Source organism: Camelina sativa, chromosome 9 (assembly GCF_000633955.1).
Source record: "Camelina sativa cultivar DH55 chromosome 9, Cs, whole genome shotgun sequence".
Lineage (NCBI taxonomy): Eukaryota > Viridiplantae > Streptophyta > Magnoliopsida > Brassicales > Brassicaceae > Camelina > Camelina sativa.
The window spans coordinates 36,259,869-36,278,524 of NC_025693.1; the positions used below are offsets into that span (position 1 = coordinate 36,259,869).

The 18,656-nt window shown below is 35.1% G+C and overlaps 4 protein-coding genes across 13 annotated transcripts; 2 read left to right on the forward strand and 2 right to left on the reverse strand.

Moving 5' to 3' along the window:
- LOC104714458 lies at positions 4,375 to 8,247 on the forward strand. Of its 10 annotated transcripts, none has more exons than XM_010431828.2 (18): positions 4,375 to 4,589; positions 4,675 to 4,715; positions 5,256 to 5,396; positions 5,482 to 5,568; positions 5,676 to 5,777; positions 5,867 to 5,902; positions 5,988 to 6,098; positions 6,187 to 6,270; positions 6,371 to 6,489; positions 6,634 to 6,735; positions 6,825 to 6,941; positions 7,030 to 7,095; positions 7,182 to 7,248; positions 7,344 to 7,397; positions 7,486 to 7,581; positions 7,667 to 7,693; positions 7,790 to 7,825; positions 7,913 to 8,101. In XM_010431828.2, the coding sequence occupies exons 4-18, from the start codon at positions 5,497 to 5,499 to the stop codon at positions 8,099 to 8,101; spliced, it is 1,278 nt and encodes a 425-aa protein (XP_010430130.1). In that variant the 5' UTR covers positions 4,375 to 4,589; positions 4,675 to 4,715; positions 5,256 to 5,396; positions 5,482 to 5,496. The 10 variants fall into 10 exon arrangements, with proteins under 10 accessions (XP_010430130.1, XP_010430134.1, XP_010430129.1 ...); XM_010431832.2 differs by having other exon boundaries at positions 5,299 to 5,396; XM_010431827.2 differs by having other exon boundaries at positions 4,375 to 4,566.
- On the forward strand, positions 9,012 to 12,091 carry LOC104714460 (secretory carrier-associated membrane protein 3). The gene is made up of 12 exons (XM_010431837.2): positions 9,012 to 9,230; positions 9,574 to 9,693; positions 9,808 to 9,870; positions 10,173 to 10,206; positions 10,346 to 10,468; positions 10,628 to 10,690; positions 10,791 to 10,884; positions 10,979 to 11,024; positions 11,111 to 11,178; positions 11,435 to 11,483; positions 11,605 to 11,670; positions 11,783 to 12,091. Exons 1-12 carry the CDS (start codon positions 9,171 to 9,173, stop codon positions 11,867 to 11,869), a joined length of 873 nt encoding a protein of 290 aa, XP_010430139.1. The 5' UTR covers positions 9,012 to 9,170; the 3' UTR covers positions 11,870 to 12,091.
- On the reverse strand, positions 12,212 to 13,045 carry LOC104714461 (glycine-rich protein 2-like). Its single transcript, XM_010431838.2, has one exon. The coding sequence runs from the start codon at positions 12,925 to 12,927 to the stop codon at positions 12,454 to 12,456; it is 474 nt and encodes a 157-aa protein (XP_010430140.1). The 5' UTR covers positions 12,928 to 13,045; the 3' UTR covers positions 12,212 to 12,453.
- LOC104714462 lies at positions 15,745 to 17,302 on the reverse strand. Its single transcript, XM_010431839.2, has 2 exons — positions 16,506 to 17,302; positions 15,745 to 16,314 (listed from the first exon to the last, which is right to left on the reverse strand). Exons 1-2 carry the CDS (start codon positions 17,209 to 17,211, stop codon positions 15,944 to 15,946), a joined length of 1,077 nt encoding a protein of 358 aa, XP_010430141.1. The 5' UTR covers positions 17,212 to 17,302; the 3' UTR covers positions 15,745 to 15,943.

Sequence of the window (18,656 nt, forward strand, 5' to 3'; positions counted from 1 at the left end):
TAAAGACTTTTTGAGGCTAAAAATGGAGACTCTTGGAGGCAAATAATGGAGACGCTTTGGAGGCCAAAAGTGGAGATCCTTTGGAGGCCAAATATGATGACTTTTGGAGGCCAAAAATGAAAACTTTTGGAGGCCAAAAATGAAGACTTTTGGACGCCAATAATGAAGACTTTTGGAGGCCAAAAATGGAGACCCTTGGAGGCCAAAAATGGAGACGCTTTGGAGGCCAAAAGTGGAGTCGCTTTGGAGACGAAATATGATGACTTTTGGAGGCCAAAAATGAAGACTTTTGGAGGCCAAAAATGGAGACCCTTGGAGGCCAAAAATGGAGACGCTTTGGAGGCCAAAAGTGGAGTCGCTTTGGAGACGAAATATGATGACTTTTGGAGGCCAAAAATGAAGACTTTTGGAGGCCAAAAATGGAGACCCTTGGAGGCCAAAAATGGAGACGCTTTGGAGGCCAAAAGTGGAGTCGCTTTGGAGACGAAATATGATGACTTTTGGAGGCCAAAAATGAAGACTTTTGGAGGCCAAAAATGGAGACCCTTGGAGGCCAAAAATGGAGACGCTTTGGAGGCCAAAAGTGGAGTCGCTTTGGAGACGAAATATGATGACTTTTGGAGGCCAAAAATGAAGACTTTTGGAGGCCAAAAATGGAGACCCTTGGAGGCCAAAAATGGAGACGCTTTGGAGGCCAAAAGTGGAGTCGCTTTGGAGACGAAATATGATGACTTTTGGAGGCCAAAAATGAAGACTTTTGGAGGCCAAAAATGGAGACCCTTGGAGGCCAAAAATGGAGACGCTTTGGAGGCCAAAAGTGGAGTCGCTTTGGAGACGAAATATGATGACTTTTGGAGGCCAAAAATGAAGACTTTTGGAGGCCAAAAATGGAGACCCTTGGAGGCCAAAAATGGAGACGCTTTGGAGGCCAAAAGTGGAGTCGCTTTGGAGACGAAATATGATGACTTTTGGAGGCCAAAAATGAAGACTTTTGGAGGCCAAAAATGGAGACCCTTGGAGGCCAAAAATGGAGACGCTTTGGAGGCCAAAAGTGGAGTCGCTTTGGAGACGAAATATGATGACTTTTGGAGGCCAAAAATGAAGACTTTTGGAGGCCAAAAATGGAGACCCTTGGAGGCCAAAAATGGAGACGTTTTTGGAGGCCAAAAGTAAAGTCGCTTTGGAGGCCAAATATAATGACTTTTGGAGGCAAAAATGGAGACGCTTTGGAGGCCAAATATGAAGACTTTTGGAGGGCAAAAATGGAGACTCTCGGAGGCCAAAAATAGAGACGCTTTCGAGGCCAACTATGATAAATTTTGGAGGCAAAAAATGAAGACTTGTTGAGGTTAAAAATGGTGATGCTTTGGAGGCTAAAAATGTAGACGCTTTGGAGGCAAAAAATGGAGACGCTTTGGGGACCAAAAATGGAGATGATTTGGAGGCCATGGAGACGCATTGAAGGAAAACAATAGAGACGTTTTGGAGGCCAAAAATGAAGACTTTTAGAGAGAAAAAAATGTAAGCAACTATTATGTTTTTTGGAAGCCAAAAATAGAGACGTTTTGGAGGCCAAAAATGGAGACTCTTTGGAGGCAAAAAATGTAGACGCTTTGGAGGCCAAAAATGGTAGAACCGCACTTTATCTTTGGAGACTATTCCACATTTTCAAAAAGGGGCATTTTCAAAATTGTCCATTCATACCTCTTTTTAAAAATATCTATTAATACCATTTTAAAAACTTTAATGTACGAAATGACCATATTACCCTTTCTTTGAATGATGGCAAGAATGTACAGTCATCAAAATCGAAAAACATTTCCCGCCAAAAAATGAAAAATTTTCTCGCGAAAATCAAAAAAATTTCCAGCCAAAATCAGAAAATTTTCCCGCCAAATTTTTTGAAATTTATACCTTAGAAAAACATTGTAAACGCTTTTAAAAACCTTGTAAATCATGTAAACGCTTTTAAAAATTATTTGTAAACCTTTTAAAAACCTTATAAAAACCTTTAAAAATTATAAAAACCTTATAAAACTCTATTAAAACTCTTAACAAATTTGTTAACAAATTCTTAACGAATTCTTAACAAATTCTTAACAATTCTCCGATTCAAAACCATTTTACTCTTAACAAATTTTTAACAAATTCTTACCATTTTACTCTTAACAAATTACTTCAAAAAGACCCTTTTTCCATGTCCCTTTTTTACTCCACCTATTTTGAAAACTATTTCTTAATGTAAAAAATTAAAATTTTCCCGCAAAAAAAAGCCTTATTATTGTAAAAAGGTTTCCAACCTTTTAATTTTAAAAACCCTAAACCCTAACCCCTAACCTCTAAACCCTAAACCCCTACCCTAATCCCTAACCCCTAAACTTAAAAACCACAACCCTAACCGAAAACCCTAAACCCTAAATTTCCCGCCAAAATTGAAAAAATTTCCCGCCAAAATTACGAAATTGGATTTTCCTACCAAAATTTTTAAAATTTCTACCTTATAAAAAATTTTAAACCCGAACCCCAAAACTCAAAAACCACAACCCAAACCTAAACCCTAAACTCAAATACCACAACCCTAAACCCTAAAACCACAACCACAAACCAAAACCCTAAAATATAATACCATAACCCTAAACCCTAAACTCAAAAACCACAACCCTAAAACCTAACCCCTAAACCCTAAACTCAAAAACCATAACCCTAAACCCTAAACTCAAATACCCTAAACCCTAAACCCCTAAACCCTAAACCCTAAACTCAAAAACCACAACCCTAAACCCTAACACCTAAACTCAAATACCACAACCCTAAACCCTAAACCCTAACCCCTAAACTCAAAACCCTAAACTCAAAAAACACAACCCTCAACCCAAAAACCATAACCCTAAACCCAAACACCACAACCCTAAACCCTTAAACCCTAAACCCAAAAACTACAACCCTAAACCCTAAACCATAAACCCTAAACCCTAAACCCAAAACCCACAACCATAAACCCTATACCCAAAAACTACAACCCTAACCCTAAACCCTAAACCATAAACCCTAAACGATAAACCCTAAACCCTAAACCCTAAACACTAAACCCTAAACCCTAACCCCTAAACTCAAAAACCACAACTCTAAACCCTAAATTTAAAAACCACAACCCTAAACCCTAAACTCAAACCCTAAACCCTAAACCTTAATCCTTAAACCCTAAAACCCTACTCTAAAACCAAAACCTTAAACCCTAAAACCCTAAATTGAAGAATCAAGCGTTGAGGCAACGTCGTTTGTTGGCGGTCCGGCGGTGGCCCGGCGGTTCTCCGGCGGTGGTCCGGCCGTGGTCCGGCGGTTCTCCGACGGTTTTTTGGCGGTTCTCCGGCGGTCTCCGACGGTGGCCCGGCGGTAGTGGTTGGAGGAAATCTAAACCCTAAGGGATAGTAAATTGAGAACCCTAGTGGTAATAATGGTAAAGAGGTGGTGGCCGCCGAAGAACCGCCGGAGGTGGTGACGCCGGAGGTGGTGGCGATGGCAGGTGGTCAGAAGATGGTGGTGGTGATGAAAGATAGTGAAGGGGTAAAAATTGGTATTATACATATAATATAGAGTATATAATCAATACATAGTTAGTATAGTTAGTTATTAAATTATAGAATTTTTTTTGGTCATACAACCCAATTCCCCTTTTAATAATGTGGTTTTGTTTTTTTATTTGGTGTTTTTTTGCATTAAGTAGATTATAGTGAGAAGTTTTACAAATTTGTTAGTAATTAGTTGTGTTTATTTTGAAATTTGGTTTTGTATTTCATGTTTTTAAATTTCCTAAGTATAGGTTACTAACGGTTCCGGATACGGATAATGGAAATCGATATCCGGCGGAGACGGATCGAGTGAATACAACTTGGCAACCGCTTTTATTTTATCGTCTTTGATCTTGGTGGAGTCGCAGAACCATATCTCCAAACCATGTGCGTGAAAACACTATATAGGCGAAGACTGACATGTCTATCTACGAATGTAGCTTTAGGTTAAGAGTATATTTGTAAAATAATAAAGAATTCTAATGGAGAATTAGCTACCAAACCCAAAATAGTCGAACGTGAAAAAACAAAAGCCAATCGGAATGGAGCTAGTCTATAAGTAATAATAAGTCATGTTCTAGTTGAACAACCCGAGGAAGTAGAAAACTTTATTGGTTTGCTTTGGATTTGGAGTTGCTTTAGTCGCAAACCACAGACACACACACTCACACACTTGTGTTCTGTTTTCTTATTGAAAGTTGTTGTAAACTAATAATTGAGGATAAATCGCAAAACATGGAAAAATACATTTTTTTCGTTATAAATAATAAAAATATTATTCCTCTAATTCTCGTATTTGGTCGCAGAATCCAACTTAATAAAAAAATTAAAATAAATTATTATTTTTTTAGGAAGAGAGAGAGAGAGAGAGATTCAGCAGATGACACGAATCACTCCACCATAGCTTTTTTTTTGTTCTCTTTCGATTCCGCGTAGTAGTAGAGAGAAAACATTGTTGTTGGGTTTGGTTTCGATCGATTTCTAGAAACTGGTTTTGGTAAAAAAATCTCAGCTTTTAAAGTGAACACACTTTACTCTCTCTCTCTCTCTCTATAAACGTATCTTCTTGGTTTCCATTTACCAACTGGGTTTTGCTTCATTACAGTGACTTCAAGTTTCAGATTACTTCTCTTTAAGCTTTTAAAGGTTTGTGTTTTCTTTCTTCTTTACTCTGTTTCTTTGTTGTGTTGTCTCATGGCTTAATTAAAAGATCCCATCTTTGAAAGTTATTACACCGCCATTTAAAATTGTTGAACAGTTCGTGTGACCAGATTGCTTCCTAAATATAACCTTATTAATTTGGTAATTAATGTGTAACCAAATCTAACTTTTTTTAATTTCATATCATTAACTAGTATTTAGAGTTGTATTTACTTTCCCTAGATCTGGAGAAGCAAAACAAAAAAAAAAATCCAAGAAAATTTATAATTCCAGTTTTAAAAACGCTTTGTCTTTTTATTAATACGAATCCTTCCTTAGCCGTTTCGCTTTCACAGTGGCCCAGATTGTGTTCGTCTGTATCTGGGAGTGTGAGTATGTATACTCTGAAAGGAGCCATCTTTGTGTGTTTCTTTCAAGCTTTTTTATTATCTTCTTCTAATCTATCATTTTTTTTTGGTATTAGATTATAAAGTTTCAATTTTTATTTTGCAATATGGACGTCTGATTCTTGTGTTTCTCGTTTAGATTTCTCAGAAAGACACATTCTTGTTGCATGCGCGTAGATCAGGTTTATATAGAGAAACTGAGATTTTGGGTGAAGGTTTGAATTGGTTTCTTTGATTCTCTGTTCTTGTGAAGGGAAGAACACAAAAGACGGTGGCTTTGGTGAGTTTTTTTCTGATTGCTTAAAGATTTTAAAATTGTCTTTTTGTTTTTGTATGGAATTTGATGAATTTTGATGTTCATGTAGCTCGGTAAATAGATTATGGAACATGATTTACCGTCTATTAAATCATGGAAGTCACTTGTTAAGAGAAGAAACAATGCTCAAGATGGGGTAAAAGCTTTTCTTTTTTTTGCTCTATAGATCTCGGTTACTTCACATTGTGATATCCCGGTTAGTGAGGCTTTTGATTTTGATGTGGGAATGGTGGAAATTTGCAGGGTAAATCGTCGTGGAAGATGAAGCCGGTTATGGCAGTCATGTGTACAGTACTTTTGATCTTTTGGTATAAGACTACTAATATCCAATATGAACAGACAGAGGTATTGTGGAACAGCTCGTTTTGATTTCTTTCAGAGACTTTTGAATGTTTTGATGTATAACTCTTTTGTTTGGTATATGCTTTACTTAGATAGAAGAAACAGATTATCCATTTGAGATGGCTAAGGTAACATTTTGAATCTCTTTGTTTTCTAATGTTTGATGCATGTTGCTGGTCTAAAGTTGATGTGTGGGTATGCGATCTTGTTCAGGAATCTGAACCGGTCAGTGAAAAGTTGAAAGGTTTGCCTTTTGGTATCATGCAACCTAGATCAGATTTGGAGTTAAAGCCACTTTGGTCAAGTAGTAGTTTGAGGTCAAAGGTTAGATTTTTTTATGTAAGGTTAACTAAGATAGAGGAATCAGTTATGTGGAGGAATTCTCTGATCTCTGTTGTTATCTTACAAATAGAGTGGCGAATTGACCAACCGTAACTTGTTGGCAATGCCAGTAGGACTTAAGCAAAAGGATAATGTTGACGCTGTTGTAAAGAAGGTAATAAGCATGCTTTGTCTATATATGTCAGTGAAATAAACGAGGCTGGTATGTGATTAGTTTCTGTTCTAATGTTAGTTAGTTTGTTTGTTGTATTCAGTTCCTTCCGGCAAATTTCACTGTAATTCTATTTCATTATGATGGAAACATGGATCAATGGTGGGATCTAGAGTGGAGCTCAAAAGCCATACACATAGTTGCACATAACCAGACAAAATGGTATTAACATGTATTTGATATAAAATACAAACTGGTATTAACATGTATTTGATATAAAATCTATTAAGATCAACTATAGCCATAGTTTGTACTTTGTATAGCTTTGTAACAATGGTTTTGTTCAAAAACTTTGATTTTACTCAGGTGGTTCGCAAAACGATTTCTCCATCCTGATATCGTCTCCACATATGATTATGTTTTTCTTTGGGACGAAGATCTTGGAGTGGAGAATTTCAACCCACAAAGGTTTATTTTCAATTTCCCCTTCACTTGTATATAGACAACCCATAAAGGTATAATCTTGGAGGGCCTTTCCTAAACAAGTCTCTCTGCAGGTACCTGAGGATAGTTAAATCAGCAGGACTGGAGATATCTCAACCAGCCTTGCACCCAAATTCAACTGAAGTTCACCATAGACTTACAGTCCGGTCTAGAACGAAAACATTTCATAGGTGAGTTCCTATGAACCATTTGTTTAAGGACTTCTCTTGATTATTTGTGTGTTTTAGGTACTTATATCAAATGGTTACAAAACTGCAGACGAGTTTACGACAGTAGGGGCAATATGAAGTGCTCAAATGCTAGCGAAGGGCCTCCCTGCACCGGGTAAAATTTCTCAAGTAACATAACAATATAATACTTCTTTATATACCAAGACACAGACATTAATGTCATTGTTTCTCTATTTCCAGATTTGTTGAAGGAATGGCTCCAGTGTTTTCAAGATCTGCCTGGTTTTGCACTTGGAATCTAATACAAGTAAATTTTACAAGATGAACATTTATAACAAGATAATCTGTTTACTTTTTTAATGCAATTGCATCCAACTATTATTGATTTTTTGCGGTTTGCAGAATGATCTGGTTCATGGTTGGGGAATGGATATGAAACTTGGGTACTGTGCTCAGGTAAAGTCCACAACAGCGCTAGCATTCATTATTAGCATTGTGGCCTGATTGCATTCTCTAGATGAATCGGTTTTAAACGTTGTTATAGGGTGACCGTAGCAAGAAAGTAGGCATTGTCGATAGCGAATATATCTTCCATCAAGGTATTCAAACACTAGGTGGAAGTGGTGATCCTGATAAGAAGGTCAGTTACTCACTCTACTTCCCCCCTCCATATTCTCCTTGTTAAATACTAAATACTGAATAATCTCTCTTCCTAATTATTACAGAACTCAGCTCGCAGCGGAGTGACTCGGGTAAGCACTATCTTTAACATCCAGTTCCTCATTTCCTTGCCTGTAAAATAAACAGACAATTTCACAACTTTTGTCACCTTTTTTTTTTGTAAACAGAAACGAGGTTCTCCGACTTTTGATTCAAGGACAGAGGTGAGTTTATTTCCCCATGACGAAACTGATTTTATCCGTAGAGCCAGGAGTGAGGAGTGTAATTTCTGTATGTGTTTTCATGAACAGATACGGAGACAATCAACATGGGAGCTTCGAACTTTTAAAGAAAGGTGGAACCAAGCGGTTGCAGAAGACAAGAATTGGGTCGACCGGTCTTCATCGACTCGGAATCGAAATGGTAACAACCGGAGATTAAAAAGAAGTAGTGTGATTCCAAGTTTAGTGCAGAGGAAAGCTGAAGAGACTACAACATAAAAAAAAAGAAAACACATACAGTTTTTACTCAGATCAAATATAGAAAAGTTTTTGTTCTTTGGGGTTCTCATTGTTATATATATAAGTCAATAGTTTGATCATTTTACTCTCTTTGATTAGTGTAGTTTTCATGGTCTTCTTCTTTAGATGTGGTTTGGTCTCTCTCCATCTTTGCTTAATTCCAATTATTTTAGTATGTTTTTCTTTAAAAAAAAGGTTCATATTAAAATCGGTTTTTTAAAAAATACTAATAAATTTAGGGATAAAGTTAATTTTTTTTTTTTTCTCAATAAACTCTCTTTTTCTTTGTAGATATAAAAAGTAAAGATAATATCACGTTAAAGGTTTTCCTCCATCATTTTCATGTTGGAAAAAAACAAATATAAGGCAAAGGCAGCAAAATTTAATGGTTTTGTAATATAATTCCAAATTTCTTATTAAAACTTGAGCTATATTTTCTCTATTAATTAAAAGGACAACTAATATCGTTTTTTAAAAACATTTTGTGATGGACTTTTCAAACGTTCTTATAAGCAGACAAGATCATTTGACCAAAAGAAGGACAATTTCAATTCTTCCTATGTACTCATTAGAAAATTCAAATTATTTGAAACTACTTGAGTCGTTGAATAATTTATTTATATATATATATATAAGAGGCTAATACTTAATTTTTCCTTACGTTTCTGATTGACATTAATTAATAAAATAAATTAATTTTACAACTAATAAAATATTGAAATATTAAGTGTAAAGTACTAAGGAAGATTGCTGTCAAAAAAAAAAGTACTAAGGAAGATTAAAAAATAAAATCAGATCAGATTAGAGATGATTAACATTTAACAAGAATAAACCCAAAATATATTATTTACTAATTTAATAAGACACGCTTTTGTGTAATTAAGTATATGTCTGCATATTAGATATAGAGCTTGACTTCAACGTTCGGGCTATTCCTCGGTCCGTGCTCAAGATCTTAGATCGATTTCTAAAGTCTTCTTCTCCTTCTTCTTCAGTTATCTATCTATCAAGCACGTTGAATCGTCTGAAGCTTTAATCTTCCATAGCCATGGCTAATCGTTATGATCCAAATCCTTTCGCTGAGGAAGAAGAAGTCAATCCTTTCGCTGTAAGCTTTTTTTGACTTTTGGGATTTTAACTCGTAAAAACTACAACTTTTAATGGCTCTTCAATCTATGGGGTTTTCGGATTTGAATCTTGTAAAAATTTATCGGGTTTTTTTACTTAGGGTTTAAGTTTCTGCTGTTGATTTGATAAAATCTGGAACTGGGTTCAATGAAATTGAGGTTTTTAAGAGATTTTGTAATGAAAGATTTGATAAAGTTTCTACCTTTGTATCGAAATCTATACTTTTTGGTTGATTGATTGATCAAGTGTTGTTCTTGAGGTTTGTTATGCTTTTCTCTGAACTGATTTGTGTGATGCTTGTGAATCCAATTATGTTGTTTTAGAATCCTAAAGGTGTTCCACCTGCATCGAATTCGAGACTTTCGCCTTTGCCTCCGGAGCCTGTTGGTTTCGATTATGGTCGTACAGTAGACATTCCTCTTGACAGACCTGGTGGTACACAGGTTGGTTAGAGATTAGAGATTTTAATTATATTATATGTGTTTTTTTTGGGTGATTAGGTGGTGGATCTTGGAGTTAGTAGTGATTAACGTTTTGTGTCTTGTTTGGGAATCTAGGATTTGAAGAAGAAAGAGAAGGAACTTCAAGCCAAAGAAGCTGAGCTAAGAAGACGGGAGCAGGTATATTGACTGCTATAATTAGTTAAAAGATAAAAGCTTTGACTTATCCACTATGAGCCTTCTCCTTCATTTGATCTTTTTCTCAGTTTTTGTTCTTTTTAAAGATCTATGAGTTAAGTGTACTGGAGACTTTGACTCTTGTTTTAAAGAATTGTAATCTTTAGATAGCTCTTTGCAATGGTTCTATGTGTGCAGACATGATTGTTTCCTTGTATACATTTTCAAACCTTTTGAAATTCGCATTACCTAGCAACGGTGTTGTTGTTATTCATTTGAATGTTTTATTTTGTGGTTCTATGTAGGACCTCAAACGGAAAGAAGATGCTGCTGCACGAGGTACTACAATATACTCTTTTCAAGCCTTTCTTTGTTTCCTAGCTGTGTCCTTGAGATTTGAACTTGTTGTTAACTGTTTTAACTTAGATATGTTTTTTCTGCTATCAAAGTTATGAATTTTGCGGTTCTCTCTATGCAGCTGGAATTGTTATCGAAGTGAAAAACTGGCCGCCTTTCTTCCCTATTATACACCATGACATTGCAAATGAAATTCCGGTTCATCTCCAAAGACTACAATATGTTACTTTTGCGACGTATTTGGGTACATATTTTGTTGTCCCAAGTTAACAATTTCCATTTGATGCAAATACTTCATCTTTCCTGCATTTATATTCAAATCTAAAGGATTACATTTTTTTCCTTCTATACTCGTTGCTTCTTTATTCATTTATTTGACACACATGTAATTCATGTTTGGCAGGTTTGGTTCTTTGTCTTTTCTGGAATATCATTGCCGTTACTACAGCTTGGATCAAAGGAGAAGGTTTGTTTTTAAGTCTATTTCAAAGTTTGCTCGTTCTCCTCTAGGATTTCTTAACTGATATGTCTTGGTTTTAACAAGAGTTTGGTTTTATGTCTTGCAGGAGTGACGATATGGCTTCTTGCTGTTATTTACTTCATAGCGGGTGTCCCAGGAGGCTATGTGTTATGGTATCGGCCACTCTACCGTGCCTTCAGGTTCTTACTTGGATTCTTCTACTTTCAAAGTCTGGATTTGTTGTTCAGAATATTATGTTACTGAGTTTATCACGTTTCTGTTGAATGTTTGCAGAACCGATAGTGCATTGAGCTTTGGATGGTTTTTCTTGTTCTACATGGTGCGCAACGATTATAACTTCTATGGTTTTTCTTACATTTATGCTTGATATAAAAAATTACTTCTGACACCTTGTTCTTGGTGCAGCTCCACATTGCTTTCTGCGTCTTTGCTGCTGTTGCCCCACCTGTCGTCTTCAAAGGAAAATCTCTTGCGTAAGTTCCTTTTTTTACAGAACTCTCTAAACGATTCAAGATTGATCTTGTCACTGTGTTTGGTAATCTGAGAGTGGAGAAACCTCATTTACCAAAGCAAACAACAAAAAAAAATTTGTTCGAATCTTGATAACCATTCTGGTACCTGTAACTAGCATACTCCACAAAATAATAGCTGTACAAGTAGTTGTTATCCATTGTTCTTGGAAAATTCTCTAACCTTTTTTTTGTAATCGACTTTTCTTTCTTGTATCAGTGGGATCTTACCTGCAATAGATGTCTTAAGCGGTCAAGCAATTGTTGGGGTAAGCTCTCTCACCCTTTACTGGTCTTCGAGGATCTTAAAAAGAGTTCTAAGATATTAAAAAAGCGTGAAGCATGAGCTGATCATATGGATCAATTATCTGATATGTGTTCTGTTTACAGATTTTCTACTTCATTGGATTTGGATTTTTCTGCCTCGAATCAGTGGTTAGCATATGGGTTATTCAGGTCTCTCTTCACCTCCCATCACTAATATATCAGTCTTTGAACATGGTTTTATACATCTGTAATCGTTTTCTTAACATTTTGATTTTGGGATGGATTTGTATTGTTTGAGCAGCAAGTGTATATGTACTTCCGAGGCAGCGGGAAACAAGATCAAATGAGAAGGGAAGCGGCAAGAGGAGCTTTAAGAGCCGCTGTTTGAGAGCTCTCCTTGTAAAATTCTTGGTTTGTGTACCTAATCTTCACTGTTACTTTCAATTTTCAGATTCTGCCTTTCTCTCTCGTTATCCCTCTCTCTGCTTGTAAACCAAAAAAAAAGATTCAATTTTTCCTTGTACCTTTATCTCATGTAAATTTGTTTGTTCAAAAGTGAGAGTTCAGATTCATACCATTTTGGGATTATTAGTTGGAATTTATGAGAACCCATCTTACATCCACACTTAAGTTTTGTGTTGCGTTTGTCTTTCTATATAACATCAGTGGCTATTTAACACATATAATCTTGAATTAGTTTTTAAACATGTCATAGAGATTAGTCTGAAAATAACGTTTTGTATCCACTGATGTTTTACTACGGGTAAAAAAAGAAAGCTATATGTAGTACTAGTAGTAGTTTCTGTCTTTCTGAGGCCTTTGAGGAACATTTTTGGTTAAAGTAACCAACCATATGATATAGTATCATTTATTGTAAGATAAATGAAAACTTACCAAATCGAGAAAGATTGAAAAGACTATATAACATAATATATTTAAATAAATAAACATTTTACCACGACATTCACATTTTTAACAATAAGCCACACACTTCTTACAATCAATGGTGCAACCACCGCCTCCCCCACCACCACCGTATCCTTTTCCGGAACGGCTAAAAGACTTGAAACACTTCGCGGGACAAGTCAGCTTCTTCATGTGACAGTGACCTTTCTCTTTACAAATCACCGTTGGTCTCACCACACCTCCTTTGTTATATCCGCCACTAGGTCCCCCGTAACCACCGCCGTATCCTCCACCAATGTTTCCCCAATCTTTGCCACTGAAACCCGGTAAACCAAAACCGGTTCCTGGTTCGGTTCCAGGTCCAAAGTATCCCCCAGATGATCCATAGCCCTTGTCATTCTTGTTATTATTACCTTTGGAGTTTTTCTTGAGCTGATCCGAGTAGGATCCTGTTGATGATTCGGGTCGAGTGGGGCGTGAGTGGGAGAGTGTAAGTGTGAGAAGCAAAATCATGAAGAGGAGACTGAGTTTTGTAATCATTCTTTTGTGTAGGAGTTGGATTTGGTTTTCTTGATTCAGTGGTTCGTGAAGTAAAGAGAAATGTTTATTTATAGAGAAAAATGTTTTATATGTTTTGTTATATGTAAAGGATTTTGTAGTTGTTTGTTTATAAGGGAATTAATTATATAGCCTAATAGCTACAAAGCATTAATTGGTTTCGAGGAGGAGTTGGGTGATAGTTGAAATAAAGTCACATTATATGTATAGACGAACTTGACTTTTTGCACTAGAAAATACTATTGTTTTGAGTTTTGATTAGCGGTGGACACTCGGGTTTATGGTTTGGTAATGGTTCGGTTTTTAATTGGTTTTGTATAATTTTTTTTTATTAGTTTGGTATAGGTTTATGGTTTTATTGGTTCAGTGGACATTAATTTATGATTGGTAGCCCTAGCAACGGGAATAGAATTTACAAAAAAAAACAAAATAGAAAACAACAATCTCGATGAACAAGCTAGATATTCTGCTCTAAAATTACAAGAACAAGAAATGTATGTGAGAGAGAATATGGAGATACATGAATTCATGATACCATTTCAGAATTTAAAGTAACCAATAAGGAAAAATAAACATATACTTGAAAAAAAAAAATTTGTTGGAAAAAAAAAGATAGAATAATTTTAAAATAAAAAATATTAAACAGGGAAAAGGAATAAATGACTCATGTCTCTATCTCAAAGTCATACTCTCTTAGAAATAACCCGAATCTGGTCGGTCCATTCTCATGATGGTCTTACTGCAATTTGGCAAATACAAACCCAAAAATGACTTTATTGCAGACAACAGATGTGTGTGTCGATAGATAATTTTCCCACTTCACGTAGACATAACAGAAAGTGCCATTAAGTTCCTCAACTATCATCTACTTACTTTTAGTTTTTCTTAAACAAACTTTGTTTTCTATTTATAAGTATTTGAATTTTCAATCCAACTAATTTTCCAAATTTTATATTATATATAATTAAAACCATTTAACTTATGTTAGAATCATTCCAACTAATTTTCCATATTTGAGTAGTTTAGTGGTTGGTGTTCTTGTACATGCATGATACACCACTAATTGTCGTATTATCTTTTATCATATTGTTTTCGAAATTATAGTTGATGTGAGTTGAATTTTGTTTTCAACGATATAAAAACTTCTTTGGGACCTTTGTTTTGTGTTTTTATTCTATGAAAAGTCTAATTGAGAAAGAAAATTCATTCACAAACAAACCCCACTTGTCTACAAAGTGTATTTGGTTCACCCACCGTATTCCATGAAAATGATTTTTCGTATGCACCTCTAGTATTTTTCTTTAATTTTTGGTTGTTTAAATGCTTGTATATTTCTGTATTTTTTTCTAAGAAGACTGTCCAAATTATAAACAAGTTCAAATCTTTGAAAATTCATTGTATATTTGTTTAGAAAAATGTCGAATGGTTGTGACAACAAAAATAACATTATCCTATACATATTTATATCATAGTTAATTGTTAGAAAGATGTTCTCTATCATAATGCTAGAGGAGATTCACTGAACAAATACATCAATTCAAATGATAGTTATGATGCTATAATATAATGGAAAAGAATTCATATATTCAAATACATGAGTATACGAGATCTACCTAACTAAAATCAATGTGTATGGGGGTTCATTATATTGCCGGATATATGTATTTGTTAGACTTATCTTTATGCTTTGCAAAGTATTATTAGGATTGATCAATAGCATTGCTTACACAATTAGTTTTTATCATATTAAAGAAAAATATGGTGAATTATTGGATATTCAAATGAAAAAAGATAGAAAACAATAAATGGATAACAAGGAGAGTAAAAAGTAATCATCTCTTAGATTAACCGCAAGTCGATGGCTTACATGCTAATGTTTATGGGTACTTTCATTGTTTCCTACAAATCCAATAATTGGACAATCCATTTGTCAATCAAACATAAGACGATGGAAAGTTATATTATTGGTTCTTCCATTGTTTCTTGTAAGCCCAAAATTCATATATATATATATATTCAAATATGGCTAATACGTGAGACGACAATGTGGTTACACAATCTTTCATCAGATCTACACATCTTTTACGTAAATATTTTTTTTAAAATAGATGGATGATCACATTGCCTGAAAAATAAATTGTCCAAAAAACTTGTAAATGGTTCTTTGAAACTCTTTCATGTCACAACAGTTACAAATTGCTTACATCTTAACTAAAATCTCTATACGATCGAGTGTGCATACATATAGATATAGATATAGTAGTATAGATCAAGTAACTGAGTAAGTAATCATGAAAGTTAGTTAGAGACGGAAGTTAGTCGGTTTATTAGTTTAGATATGCGCGATCGTGACAACATATATAGTTTGAAGTTAATGAATTAAAGTGTTTACACTTTAACAAACTCTTCTTCAAAAACTACTAATTTACAAGAAACCTTACCACAATTTACGTGCGCGGTACTGCAATACAACCAATTAATTAAATCCAAATTGAACTTTTAAGTTTGTCCAAAGATTTATATTTCCACGTTAAATATAAATTGAAAATGTTCTCATGTCTATAAATAATTAAGAGAAATGACTAATGTTCCCGTTCATATGGACAAATTCTGTAGAACAATCATAGCAAATTAGCAATACTATAACAACCAAGTGTATATATTCAATTAGTATATTTTTTTTTCCTTGTAAAACCAACCAACACATTAATATTTACAAACCAAATTTACAGCTTAGTAAAATTATACACACATGCACCCCCAAAAAAAGAAAAAAAAAAAACCCTTCAAAGCATTGACTATAAAAAACCTCAAGCTTCACAAATTTAATCAACAGATTTTTTTCTTTCACTGTAATTTTTTTTTTTTGACACCTAACTAATCTTCTTTTTCTATTTTTTGTCCTAATTTTACTGTGTATAAAAAAGAGCCAATAAAAAAATTCAAACGAAGTTAAAGAAAAAAAAAAGCAGTAAAAAAAAGAAGAAGAAGAAGAAGCTTAAACCCCACGGCTAGTTATCTCTTTGTACTGTCTGAGCGACTCCATCCTCTGCAACTTCATCTCCTCATTAATCTTCTTTATAAACGCTTCCACTCGCCGATTCAACTCGTCCTGACTCAGCGACGGCTCTTTCCTCATCTTCGCCGTCTCTAACGACTGGTAATAATTAGTCCTGTCCCTAAACGTCTCCGATTTCTTATAAACCGGTTTCGCCTCGCCGTCAACACCACCTCCACCGCCGGAATCTCCACGGCCAAACGTATCAGATCTCCGGTATAACTTTCTCTTCTCTTCCGTTATCATCTTCCACGTGTTCTCCAACGTCTCGTTCCCCTTCTTCGGCTTCGTCACTCTCAAAGCTCTCCCACCTGAATTAAACCAACAACAAAAAAAAAGGTTTAAATTACGAATTTACCCTTTGGTCCACCGACGCGTGTTCTCGACGCCAGTTTTGAATTTTCAATCTACCTAACCGTTTTTTTAACATGACGTCATCATCTTCTTCCTCTGTTTTTTTTTAAAAAAAAAAATTTAAAGTGAAAGAATCAAATCAGTATACCTTCTTGGCTTGCTTTCATCAATTTCCGATGACCGATCCTTGAAGCAACCAGAGGCTTCTCAATTGTCGGAGGAAGATTCTCCGATTCGATCATCCTCGGCGGAAGACGATTCTGATTAACATTCGGCGGCGGAACGAAATCGGACTCAACGAGATCTGAATTCTCCACCATAATCACATTCTTAAGCTCCTCTTTAATTTCATCTTCCTCCGCCGTCGCCGTCTCCGCCGCATCTGTAATCTCCTCCTTCTCCTCCTCAACCGCCGTAACCGCCTTCAATTCCAGCTCCTCCACCTCCGGATTCGTCACAACGAAACCGAAATGCGCACCGGTATCCAAATCCTTAACCTCCAACATCCGCGGAGGAGCTTGATGTTGAGTCACACTCAGCTCCTCCTCCGTCTGGATCTTATAACCACCACCACCACCTCCACCGTATACAACAATCTCATCTTCTTCTTCTTCATGACGGTCATGGTGGCTTCGGTAATACTTTGAAGAAGCAACGATAGTGATGATGATTCCGTTGGTTACAACGTAGAGATACGGCGGTTTCAGCCACGACAACAAAGAGCTCCATAAGATCGGAGCTTGTGAGACGGAGAAATCAACAGCTACAGGTACAGAGACTTTAAGTAACGTAACAACGGAGGCGACGCCGCTAGAGAGTAGCACCGCCTTGATCGTCATCATCCACGAAACCATTTTTTTCCGATCCGAACTAAAAGCTTTTTTAATTACTCTCTCTTCTCTCTTTTAAAGGATTGTGAGTGGTTCGTATGGGTATGTGTGTACGGTACACGCTTCACCATCATTGTTCTCAATTTATATAGGGAGGGAAGTAGCGTATGATTCGATATCCACCGTTAGATTTACGCTAACTTAGATGGACGGTAAGGATTTATGGAGAGTGATGGCGATATGGGTCCGGTTTAATCCACTCGATTTTTTTTAATTTACATTATCGTCACATAATTTAACGATGACCATGGAACTAAATTATCTGTTACGTGTAAAAATATGTGTGTAATAAATACTTGATGTATCATGTTTTATTACTCTTTTTTTTTTTTAGGGTTTTTTTAATGTTTGATAAGTTTTGAAAGTTACTGGTCTAATTTTAAGTATGAGAATATAAATATCAAATTAGTAAGGAATGATTGTTTTAAGCTACGAAAGTCAATGAAGAATTCTAGATTACATTTTGTTAATGACATATCTAATTGTTTACAGTACTTTCCACGAACTTGTCCCGATAATCTTACACATATCATTTACAATCACATACCATATATAATATGTAGATATTTTTAGTTATTTCATGTGACGTGTTTTCGCTTACGTTTTTGTAATTCACATCACTAATAAAAATTGTAATTTGTCGTCCTTGTTTTTTTGTATGAATGACGTTAAAAAAAATGTCATGAAAATTTCTTAGTGATGTGATTTACAAAACCTTTCTTTGTAGTTTTGAGTTTTCTATATAAGGTTGTCGAATTATGTTTTTTATTTATTTATAATATTTGTTTCCGACATGTAAAATATGATTGTGAACCAATTTGAGTTTTCGACAATCTACTTGCAAGGCTACGTACCTCTTAAAACTTAAATTCTAGTTTGATAATTATTTTCAATATGGCTGTAGATACTAAATAGAAAATTAAAAAAAAATCTCCAAACCTAATCAATCATATCAAAATACTTTATGTAATATAAGAAAGTACGATATCCATTACGATATCTTTAACCATTATAGGAACGTAGATCCTGAATTCAAGTAGCGGCCACTTGACTGACCATCATAGGAACGTAGATTCTGGACTCGAGTAATGGCCACTTGATTTACCAGAAAAAAAAAAACAATACCAAAGCATCTATACTCAGAGTCAGAGGTCAGATCAGAGCCATTGATATTTTAAGCGAAATTGTTTTTTGTCTTAAAAAATTGTTTTTTGTTCTTATTTCCTATATAGCAAAGGAATGGTTTTAGCAATAGTTACTTATACACTTATACAAATTTCAGATATTAATGTTGATTTGTAGGGTGATATTTCTTACGTAAGTTATTGAATTAGAATAATTGATGGGCACATATAACCAGATTAGTCTAGAGACTAAAGACCAATAAAGTGGTGTGTATTAGTGACATG

Excerpts from the sequence above, each read along its gene's own strand:
- LOC104714458 (XM_010431826.2), top strand. The coding sequence starts at position 5,497 with ATGGAACATGATTTACCGTCTATTAAATCATGGAAGTCACTTGTTAAG. Across the intron at positions 5,778-5,866 it reads TCCAATATGAACAGACAGAG|ATAGAAGAAACAGATTATCC; the intron begins GTATTGTGGAAC and ends TGCTTTACTTAG. Across the intron at positions 5,903-5,987 it reads ATCCATTTGAGATGGCTAAG|GAATCTGAACCGGTCAGTGA; the intron begins GTAACATTTTGA and ends GATCTTGTTCAG.
- LOC104714460 (XM_010431837.2), top strand. The coding sequence starts at position 9,171 with ATGGCTAATCGTTATGATCCAAATCCTTTCGCTGAGGAAGAAGAAGTC. Across the intron at positions 10,691-10,790 it reads AGCTTGGATCAAAGGAGAAG|GAGTGACGATATGGCTTCTT; the intron begins GTTTGTTTTTAA and ends TATGTCTTGCAG. Across the intron at positions 11,484-11,604 it reads GCGGTCAAGCAATTGTTGGG|ATTTTCTACTTCATTGGATT; the intron begins GTAAGCTCTCTC and ends TTCTGTTTACAG.
- LOC104714461 (XM_010431838.2), bottom strand. The coding sequence starts at position 12,927 with ATGATTACAAAACTCAGTCTCCTCTTCATGATTTTGCTTCTCACACTT.
- LOC104714462 (XM_010431839.2), bottom strand. The coding sequence starts at position 17,211 with ATGGTTTCGTGGATGATGACGATCAAGGCGGTGCTACTCTCTAGCGGC. Across the intron at positions 16,315-16,505 it reads GATGAAAGCAAGCCAAGAAG|GTGGGAGAGCTTTGAGAGTG; the intron begins GTATACTGATTT and ends GGTTTAATTCAG.